Here is an 11,732-nt window from a genome sequence, read left to right on the forward strand (position 1 = left end):
GGTTGGCCGGCCTTTGGGCCCCCCAATCAGAGACGAGGGGGCCTTCGACAGGGAGTGCTCTTGCCGAAGAGGATCCCGAGCAGCAACCTCAGGCGTCTCCTCCGCGGAGGAGACCAACTGGGGTCACAATCAGGGAACCTGCTAGCACTCCTCAAGCAGAGAGGCCCTCGGCTCCCAAAAGGAAAGGAAAGTAGAAGGCCGTCGAGCCTGTTGAACTCTCTGATGACTCGTCAGATGATAATGGTATAGTAAATTCGCTTTTAAACAATTTGCCAATTCCCTGTCATCTGTTCGATGAGGATGGAAACTTTAAGAATGCTCCAATCTTAAATTCAGATTTCTTCCAAGCAGTAAGTAGTTTAGTAAATAATGTAGCGACCAATAGTTGTAGTGTGGGTACTTTACTTGTAATCTCTTCACTATTATTTTTTGGCCCTGTGTGACCATCTTGTCTCACTGCCCGCGTTGTTTCTTTTTGTGCAGATATGGACTCTGAGGACATGTTCGAGCACTACAGGGCTGCTGCCGCCTCTTCTGGCCAGAAGAAGAATAGCAAGAGGGCTCGGGGGGAGAGTAGTAAATCTACCTCAAAGAAGGCCCGAACTGACGACCCTTCGGCTACTGCCCCTTCGACGGAGAACTCACCACCTCCATCGTCACTCGAGCAGCCGGCCTCAACTCCTTCGGTTGGGCAAACTTCTAATCCTACAACACCCGCCGACCAGCAGCCTTCTCCTAAGGCACCTAGCAGCAATACATTGCGCACTCCGCCCGAAGGCTCCCTGCCCAGCCTCGTGGTCAGCTCTGCCAGGGAGAAAATATACAAGCTCTCCAAGCATAAACGCAGTCAGGCCGCTATTACTGAAACTACCTCTATGGAGGCTAATCAAGTTCTTAATAGAGGACTGAACGAGATATTCAGTGTAAGTCAACTTCTGATGATGTAACATTTATTTTTGATTCCCTGCTTTTATTTTATCTTTTTCTATCTGACTTTAGGGGCTACTAACCATAACCGCTGGCTGGCGTCGTGCTGGAGCGTTGGTGTCTCGAGGCAGGCACTTCGATGTCAGGCTCGTCGAGGCCAAGAAAGCACTCGAAGCTAAAAACAACGAGCTTACCAAGCAGAATAGCGAGTTTCTTGCGGAGACAACGGAGCTGTCTAAGCAGAAAGAAGAACTGCTCGAGCAAAAAGCTACTCTGACTGAGGAGCTACTAGAAACCCGGAACGCCCTGAAGAAATCCAACGAAGCCAGGGAAAAATTTAGGGAAAGCACCACACTCAACTATCAACAGGCTGTTCAGCTCGAGCTTGATCTGATCGCAAGCAGACAGGAGGCGGAGGAACTCGGAAAACGAGTGACAGAGCTTGAGGAAGCTGGAGCTAAGAACTTGGAGAAGTACAAGGAAGCCACTCATCTTTGCTTCTACGAGTTCTGGAAGCACAACCGGGAGGCTAACTTCAACTATCTGTCTGAACGTTTGAGGAGGACTGTAATGTTGCAGTGTTCCATTCGCCTGGAAGAAGAACAGAGGGCTGAAGTGTCTCCAGATATTTCCCTGGCAGCAGGGATAGATGGTGCAGACACTGAAGCTGGCACAGCCATCGACCAAGACATTCCTCAAGACCCTCCAGCTCCTTAATTCTTTTTTTCTCTTGTTATCTCAACTACACGACCCACGGGACGTGATGTAAAGACTATTTTTTATTGCTGCAAGGGCAGCTATTTTACTTTTATTTGAACAGTTACATCCGAGCAGTACTGCTCGCGGTGTAAAAGGATTCCTTTGACATTATAATATTTATGTTTTATTATAATATCTGTTCGCATGACCGAACCTAGCATAGTACTTTGGCTAGATTTAACAAAATATAAATTTTGAAAAATACTCTAAGTACTGTAGTATGCTTTCACTTATTTTGTTCATGTGTTTTCATACCTCTTGGTATGCTTTGCTCTCTATGTGCCTTATATGCCCCCCAAGTGATCGAGGAGCTTTAGGTCCTTGGTCACTTGCCTTGACCACGACCTGTACAAACATTACTGCTCGGTTTAAAATGTAAAACTTATAATACAGCAAAACAACACACGTAATGAACAAATACTTGAAAAAAATTACAAAGTTTGGCAAGAATGACTGGCTGCGCATAGTCCCTTATAATTCTCGTATTTAAATTGACTAATCATGTCTTTACGAGTGATCTTTGAAAGATCTTACACTTATGAATGATTAGCCATATAACATGACTAACCCTTTTTCAAAACTTGTAAAAAGTAAAAATTAATACAAGTCAGTCTTTTAAGAAGGACTGTTTATTGATAATACTTACGCAGGTGTTCTCCATTCCAATAACGCGGAACGAGATCTCCATTTAAGCGTGCAAGTTTATAGGTGCCTGGATGAAGGACTTCTTCAATATGGTAAGGTCCTTCCTAGTTTGGTCCGAGTACTCCAGCAGCTTGGTCGTAGGTGTTTAAGAAAAGCCTTCGAAGCACTAAATCTCCGACATTGAACTTTCTTTCTTTTACTTTGGAGTTAAAATATCGAGCGACTTTTTGCTGGTACGCAACTACTCGGAGTTGAGCTTTCTCTCGTTTCTCCTCAATCAGGTCTAGGGACTCCATCAATAGTTGGCTATTTTGGTCTTGGTCGTACGTGATTCTGCGATACAAGGGCGGATCTAACTCGACAGACAACATAGCTTCATACCCATATGCCAAGGAAAATGGGGTATGACTTGTTGCTGTTCGGTGAGAAGTTCTATACGACCAGAGTACTTCAGGCAACTGTTCTGGCCATGCACCTTTAGCTTCTTCGAGCCTTTTCTTCAGAGTATCCTTCAATGTCTTATTTACTACTTCGACTTGGGCATTCGCTTGCGGATGAGCAACTGAAGAAAAAATCTTGATGATGCCATGCCTTTCGCAGAAGTTTGTGAACATGTCACTATCAAACTGGGTGCCATTGTCTGAGACAATCTTTCTTCGCAATCCATATCGACAAACAATGTTCTTGATTGCAAAATCAAGTACTTTCTTTGTCGTTATGGTTGCGAGTGGCTCAGCCTCGGCCCATTTAGTGAGGTAGTCGACCGCCACAACTGCGTATTTCACCCCACCGTTTCCTGTCGGGAAGGACCCAATTAAATCAATACCCCATACTGCGAAGGGCCATGGACTTTGCATTTGCTTTAACTCATTAGGAGGTGCCCGTGGGATCTTGGAAAATCTCTGATACTTATCACATTTTCACACAAACTCCATCGAGTCTTCGTTCATTGTTGGCCAGAAATAACCTTGCCTTAGAATCTTCTTTGATAAGCTCTGGCCCCCAGCGTGGTCTCCATAGAAGCCTTCATGTACTTCCTTCATCAGTTCTTTAGCCTTTTCTGGTGTAACACACCTGAGCAGTGGCATTGAGTATCCCCTTCGGTATAGAATACCATTGACCAATATATACCTAGCAGCCTGTCTCTGAAGGGTCCTGGCTTTGTTTCTGTTGCACGGGTGGAAAGCTTTTGTCGACGTTCAGGACATGGCTGATTACTGCAGGGTCTATCCCAGCCATGTCTTTATGTGACCAGGCGAAAACTTCCTGGTTCATCCTCAAAAATTCCACCAGTGCATGTTTGGTTGTTGCCTCTAAATTTTTGCAGACCTTTACAACTCTGGTCGGAAACTCTTCATTGAGTTAGACCTCCTCAAGATCCTCGAGAGGTCCTACATCTTCTTCAAAATCCCCAAAGCGAGGATCTAAGTCTCTATCCTCACTTTGGGAAACACCCTATTTGGTGACTTCATCACCTGATTGGGCTTGTACATCAATGGCCATCTGCAACTTTTCTAGGGGAGCGCTCTTCAACATACCCTTCTTGGCCTTAGTGATTGAGGCATTGTAGCACTCCCTGGCTTCCCTCTGGTTTCCCAATACGCATCTTACCCCTGCGTCTGTTGGGAATTTCATGGCCAGGTGCCATATGGAGGTGACGACCCGAAGGTCAACCAGTATGGGCCTTCCAATTACAGCATTGTAGGCCGAAGGACAATCAACTACTATGAAAGTAGTGAGTAATGTCCTGGTAGCGGGCGCTGTACCTGCTGTTACTAAAAGCCTAATTGACCCTGTTGGAGCGATTCCCTCACTAGAGAAACCATAAATTGTTTGGTTGCAGGGCTCCAAGTCCTTGACGGACAACTTCATTCGTTCCAGCGAAGATTTATACAGGATGTTAACTGAACTTCTTGTATTGACCAGCACTCTTTTCACCATCATGTTGGCAATCTGAACATCCACGACCAGCGGATCGAAATGTGGGAACCGGACATGCTGGGCATCGCAATCAAAGAAGGTTATTTCACCGTCCTCTATCCGAGCCTTCTTTGATGCCCGATCCTCCAAAGTCATCATCTCGATGTCCTGGTCGTGGCGTAGGGTCCGAGTATATCGTTCCCCTGCCTTTCTGCTGTTTCCCGCAAGGTGAGAGCCTCCGCAGATGGTGAGTAAAGTTCCAGCCACGGGGTCAGGCTGTAAAGGTGGCGAGCGTTGGCACGTAGGCGCCTGCTCATTGCCGCCTGGAGCCTCTCATTGGGAAGTTCTCGAGGCTCGCACATGTCTCCTCAAGTGTCCTTGTCTAATAAGGAACTCGATTTCATCCTTCAGCTGGTTACACTCGTTCGTATCGTGTTCGTAGTCATTGTGAAAATGACAGAACTTGGTGGTATCCCTTTTCAAAATATCCTTTCGAATGGCAGCGGGTCTTTTGTAAGGCACACTAGAACTTGTGGCCTGATACACCTCTGCTCGAGACTCGACAAGGGTAGTGTAGTTAGTGAACCTTGGTTCATAACGATTGCCCTTGACGCGCTTGCTCTTGGAAGAAGAGGGTTCGCTATGGGGCCCCTTCCCCCCATTCTTACCGTTTCCATTCCCATTGCCTTTGTCGTTGCTGTTGCCATTGGGCTTTGACCCATTGGTGGCTTTGGCGGGGTCTTCAGTCCCCTTATCTTTATTCGAGGTCTTTCCCTCACTGGCAATCGCATCTTCAAGCTTGATGTATCGATCAGCTCGATCCAAAAATTCTTGGGTAGTTTTAACCCCATGCTTCTTGAGGCTATTCCAAAGAGGTGTACAGCGCCTAACTCCTGCAGTTAAGGCCATCATTTTGCCTTCGTCTCCCACTGTTTTGGCCCCAGCTGCAGCTCGCATGAAATGCTGGATGTAGTCTTTCAGTGGTTCTCCTTCTTGTTGGCGTATCTCGACCAGTTGGTTTGCCTCAGTTGGGTGCACACGACCCGCATAGAATTTTCCGTAAAACTCCTTTACAAATATCTCCCAAGATACAATACTTCCAGATGGGAACTTAAAGAACCACTCCTGTGCAGCATCAGAAAGTGTTGCAGGGAAGATCCTACACCGAGCGTCTTCGGACACCTTCTGAATGTCCATTTGTATCTCAAATTTGTTGACATGAGATACCGGGTCACCATACCCGTCAAAGTTCGGAAGTGTGGGCATTTTAAACTTACTGGGAGTCTCTGCCACAATAATCCTATGAACAAAAGGAGTGCCCCTTCTCTTGTTGTACTCGATGTGAGACGTTCTTCCCTCGACCAGCTGTTGCACTGCTTGGTTCAGGGCATCTATCTGGGCCTGAACGACTTCAGGAATTGCCGGGGCCTCTGGTGTTGGGGGAATGTACTTGTCATGCCGTTCTCAGTGGTCGTTGAGTACATCTCTTAAGTCGTCATCTCTTCGCCGTTGCTCGCGGGCTCTGAGCCGGTTAAAGACGTTGTTTGTCTGGGCTGCCCCCCAGCATTACGTCTCGCTTGTTGGTCTTCTCTAGGTGGTGGGCTTCTGCCTCCACCTCTCTTCTCGTTCCTCCGACCGACATTCCCTCGGCCTGAGTCAGCCTCATTGTAGCCATGGCCATCTCTGAACCTCGATTGGCTATGGTGGGACCGACTGTCTCCTCGATTGCCTCCTTGGGCTGGAACTTCCCGAGCGTTAGGAGGAGGCCTGCGCTGGTCAGTAGGTCCCCGTGCATTATCATGCCGTGGGGGGCCCCTGACCACAGAGCCTGTCTCCGAGTTCCTTCTGTTTCCAGATGGACGCTGCCCCCTGCTCGGTGGGTGCGGCTCTTCACCCCTCGGGCGTCTAGGGCTGCTGCCCGACCCTATTCTGCCTTGGATGCGGGGGATTGCCTCGACCAACCTGGGATGGAGGCTGCATCTCAGGGTCCCTAGGTGGGACATCATCCTGAGGCATTGGCGGGTGCTCCGGCCTTTGAGGGCTTGATGGTTGGATTGGAGGGCTAGAATTGGGACCTCTTTGAGATGGCCCATTTGAAGGTTGATCAGGCTACGAGGCAGATGCAGCCTGATTCCTAGCCAATTGCAGAGCTGCTTCGAGAGCTTCCATGGCCTCCCTCTAACGACGGTCCATCTCTTCCTGTCTTTCACTCAGCACTTGGCGCTGACGCTCTATTTCTTGCTGCTGTCGCGCCATGGTCTCCACAGCACTTTCTTGACTGGCCCTCAGATTGGCCAATTCATCTTGCAATACTCCCAGAGTATTTCTCAGTGTTTCGGAGTCCAGTTCCTCCTCATCAAACTCCAAGTGTGGCTCATTCTCGGCCATGTTCGGAGGAGGAGGTTGAGATGGTGCAACGTCAACAACCTGTCCAGTCTTCCTGGTTGTCTTTGCCATTAGTAATTCAACCGCTTCGTCTCAAGCTCTCAATGAAAGCACCAGAATGTTGACCCTTTTTTTGGTCAACTGACACGAAGTTAAATGCTTGATGTGATAGAGGGTATTGAAATAGATCTAATGGAAAGAACAGTAAACGACACAACAAATTATAGTGGTTCGCCCCACGAATTGGTAATGACCTACGTCCACTTAAGCTATTATTGATATTGATTCTCAAATGAGTGATCAAAGAACTAGGGTTCTCTGAGTTTCACAAGCCTTAGAGGGATGAATAATACAATCAGAAGATAATAGCTATAATTCTCTTGTAAAGCATAAACTCAAATCAGCCAAAAGGTAAAAAGTCCCTCCCTTGAGTTATTTCTTCTCTATTTATAGGCTCAAGGAGGATTACATAAATTTGTTACAGATATTCTCTCCTAAATAACCGGATACTCAAGAATTATGGGAGATAAACTCGGATATGATTACAATTGCATAAGATCTTCTCAAAATATACGGAGTATACGACCAAGCTGTTCGTATATGAAATCCAAATGTTATGTCAGGGGAATCTCCTTGGTCGATAGTCGAACAGAACCTCTGCCAGGTGTCAGCCACGTGTTAAAAATGTCTGCCACAACATCCACGCCTATTTTTTGGATAACAATATCTATTTCTTTCAATGGATCACAATTGTGTATTGCATGTTTGGAAAACAGGCTTTATATTCTGCGACCTAATGAACCCCTCGCTCTTAATAATGATTTATTCAAAGTAGCTAAACCTAGGACCAATAAACGTCAAAAGACCGATAACGATAATATGACGTATTTATGGCACTTGAGACTAGGTCACATTGGACAGACCTTTAAGGGAACTCACCTTAGGTGAATGACCTGTCTGTGAATCTTGTCTAGAAGGCAAACTGACCAAGCGTCCATTCTCTGCAAAGGGTGATAGGGCCAAAGAACCACTTAGTCTTGTGCATTCAGATGTTTGTGGACCTTTGAATGTACAAGCCGGGGGTGGTTTTGAGTATTTCGTCACTTTCATTGACGATTACTCTAGATACTTGTGTCTTTACCTAATGCATAGGAAATCATAAACATTTTCAAAGTTTAAGGAATTCCTAGCAATGGTTGAGAACCAATTAGGTAAAATGTTAAAGATCTTGCAATCTGATAGGGGTGGAGAATATTTGGATATGTAGTTCCAAGATCATTTAACTGAACTTGGGATTTTATCACAACTTACTGCCCCAGGTACTCCGCAACAAAATGGTGTAGCAGAACGCCAGAATAGAACTTTAATTGAAATGGTTAGATGCATGCTTAGTTACTCAACTCTACCAAATTTGTTCTGGGGACATGCAATTGAAACCGCGAACGACATTCTCAATGTCATGTCTTCTAAATCAATCCCCAAAACACCTTTAGAACGCTGGAATGGTTGTGAACCTAGTTTACGCCATTATAGAATCTGGGGGTGTCCCTCCCACGTCTTGTGGAAAAATTAGGGAAAGCTAGAACTGCAAACTGAAGTTTGCATGTTTGTTGGCTATCCTAAAGGTACTCGGGGTGGACTTTTCTATAGTCATTCAAAAAAGAAAGTGTTTACTTCTTCAAATGCTACTTTTTTGGAAAATGACTATGTCCAGAACTTTAAACCTCGCAGCAAAGTAGTTTTAGAGGAGATGGTTAAAGAATTGACTCCAACCAATGTTCCATCGTCATCAACGCAAGTTAATGATGAAATTCCCACTCTTCATGTACAACCGACACAAGTCGATTTAAATGAAGAAAGTACCACTGTTCTTGGGCAAACAGTCATGGAGCCTCGTCGTAGTGGGAGGGTTTACAGGAACCCAGTTTGCTATGGTTTGGATGGTGAAACCAATATGGTTGTTGGTGACACTAGTGATGATGATCTGTTGTCTTTCAAACAGGCAATAGCTAGCCCTAAAAAGGAACTATGGCTCAAATCCATGAAACAGGAAATGGAGTCCATGTACTCAAATTTCGTCTGGGATCTTGTGGAAGCACCTAGGGACTTTAGGGCCATTGGGTGCAAGTGGATCTACAAGAAGAAATGAGGTGTTGATGGAAATATCGAGACTTATAAAGCTCGATTAGTGGCAAAGGGTTATACCCAAAGAGAAGGCGTGGACTATGAGGAAACTTTTAGTCCGGTAGCCATGCTCAAATCCATTCACATCCTCCTATCCATAGCAACCACTCTCGACTATGAGATCTGGCAAATGGACGTCAAGACAACTTTTCTTAATGGAAATCTTGACGAAGTCATTTATATGGATCAGCCAGAAGGATTTAAAGTAGCTGGACAAGAAGGAAAAGTTTGCAAGTTGAATAGGTCCATCTATGGACTTAAGCAAGCTTCTCGTTCCTGGAATCTCAGGTTTGATGAAATAAAACCTATGGATTTGAACAAAATATTGATGAGCCCTGTGTTTACCAACTGAAGGCAAATCAAATAGTGTTATTCCTGGTTCTTTATGTAGATGATATCTTACTCATTGGAAAAAATGTTAAGAAATTATCAGATGTGAAGAATTGGTTGAGCACTCAATTCTAGATGAAGGATTTGGGTGAAGCAAGTTATGTTCTAGGTATCCAGATCATCAGGGATAGAAAGAACAAACTCTTAGCTCTATCTCAAGCAGCTTACATAGATAAAGTGATTGAACGTTTCTCAATGAAAAATTCCAAGAAAGGGCGTCTACCGTCCCGCAATGGAATTCATCTCTCAAAGAAGCAGTCTCCCCAGACTCTTGAAGAGGAAGATGCAATGAGAAAAGTTCCTTACGTGTCTGTAGTTGGAAGTCTGATGTATGCCATGTTGTGTACTAGAACGACCCATTGAAATACCACGGGGCCACCTATCAGGACCTGGAACTGGGAAGGTGACAGGAATCTTCCTCTTCTGATCACTGGGGCCTCCACCCCTACTTGAACCCACAAATGGAGGAACTGTCCTCCTATATTCCTTTCTGGCTGCACTATCTCGCCAGATCTTGTTCTCTGCACTCTCAGCTGTGAGTGTCTTCTCAACCACCTGTGCGTAGGTAGTAACCCCAGCCACAGTGGTGATACGTACATCATGGGCTAATCTGGGTTATAGCCCCTGAAGAAATCTCTCTCTTCTGGTCCCATCAGTAGGCACCAGCTCCATGGAAAATTTCGCCAAACGATCAAATTTCAAGGCATACTCAGTGATTGACAAACTTCCCTAAAGTAGCCTAATGAATTCCTTAGCTTTTGCCGCCCTGATGGCATCATTATAATATTTCTTGTTGAACAGAGTCTGAAACTCTTCCCAACTCAGGGCATTAACATTTCTGGTCTGGGTAATAACCTCCCACCAAATTCGGGCGTCCTCCCGAAACATATAAGTGGCACAAGCCACCCTTTTGTTACCAGTCACCCTCATGAAATCTAGGATGGTGGTAATCATACTCATCCATTGCTCTGCACTGCCCTCAAATAATGGAGGTTGTTGCTTCCTGAACCTTCAATAAAGAGGCTCCCATTTATTTCCAACCTCAAGCAGCTGCTCTGCTGCTGGCACCGACACAGAAGGTGCCTCTGATACACTGGCCACTGTAAGTGCTTGCTGTTGTCTCAGGAGACGAAGCTCTTCTCCCTATCTCAACACTGTTGCCTGCATATCACTAATTATTTGCTGCCAGTTTATAGGAGCTGGCTGTGGAATCTATCCTTGGTAATTTTCTTGACCCTGACTGTTATTATTCTGGCCTTGATCACTCTGGTCAGCTGACATATCTGTCTGCCCTGGATTCATTCTTATTACTGATACCTTGCTGAAACAATGATCAATATGGCCAGTCAGGTAGTAATAACTAAACCTCTTGTCGCCTTACGGTCCAAGAACAAGCAGACAATTATCATATTCCACAGTCATACAAATATACAAGCAGATACATGTTTATAGCATTTAGCACTTAGCATGTATCACATAATAATTCACAAACAACAATACTAATAAGTATGTTCCAGCAAATTCAGTACTAATTAGCACACGGTTGCTAAGAATGTATTATTCAAGGCACAGGTTTAACATGGTGTCTCATGTATACAGGTAAAGCATTTACACTATATTTAAGCAGTTATACATATAACTACATAAATAGTTACCAAACCATGAGTCCATCTTGACTTCAGTGGTGAGTGTACATGCCCAGCCAATCTACATGAACCCTAACCTTGGCACGCTCTGATACCAAGTTGTAACGCCCTGGTTACCCCAGAACAGTTACGGTGAACGGTGAACCGGAAATTTAACTCGCTACGCGAGTCCTTTGGTTAAAAAGGTGCTTCTAAGTGTTATTAACAGGCTAAGGTGGAAAACCAATCAAAAGGAAAGGATATATTTTATTTAAAACATAAAATTGTTATCAAAACTTTTACAAGTTATTTACAACTCAAAATGGTCATTAGTGTTTATATTTACAACCCGCGCTACCTAAGTGGCAAAAATAGGGTAAACCCCCTAGTTCCTCTGAGAACTCCTTGGCCGTGGTGGTTAAGCGGCCGCATATGTACACATCACCACCTAAGCTCTCCACTCAAGGCTAGGTGAGCTTTTCTTTCCCTTTACCTTCACCACATAGCACCCATGAGCCAAAGCCCAGCAAAAAAACACAGTAATGCATATAAATATTATCAAATGATTATTATTATTATTATAATCATACAGAGCTTATAGCTCTGAAGAGATGAGTGAATATCACTAATAACCATGAATGAGCTTATAGCTCTAATCAAATGAGTGATTCAACACTTCAGGTTCTGGTAAACCATACTGAGTGACTGACAAGCAAGTCACTAACTTAAACAGATGAGTGACTACTGGGTAAGTCACTAGCTTAAACAGATGAGTGACTGCTGGGTAAGTCACTAGCTTAAACAGATGAGTGACTGCTGGGTAAGTCACTAGCTTAAACAGATGAGTGACTGCTGGATAAGTCACTAGCTTAAACATATGAGTGACTGATGGGTAAG

General features: G+C 44.8%; 1 protein-coding gene across 1 annotated transcript; it reads left to right on the top strand.

The window, feature by feature from the left end:
• The first annotated feature begins 485 nt into the window (after positions 1-485).
• On the top strand, positions 486-1,644 carry LOC133828197 (uncharacterized). The gene is made up of 3 exons (XM_062258849.1): positions 486-923; positions 1,000-1,359; positions 1,507-1,644. Exons 1-3 carry the CDS (start codon positions 486-488, stop codon positions 1,642-1,644), a joined length of 936 nt encoding a protein of 311 aa, XP_062114833.1.
• Positions 1,645-11,732: the final 10,088 nt, after the last annotated feature.

Source organism: Humulus lupulus, chromosome 1 (assembly GCF_963169125.1).
Source record: "Humulus lupulus chromosome 1, drHumLupu1.1, whole genome shotgun sequence".
Classification (NCBI taxonomy): domain Eukaryota; kingdom Viridiplantae; phylum Streptophyta; class Magnoliopsida; order Rosales; family Cannabaceae; genus Humulus; species Humulus lupulus.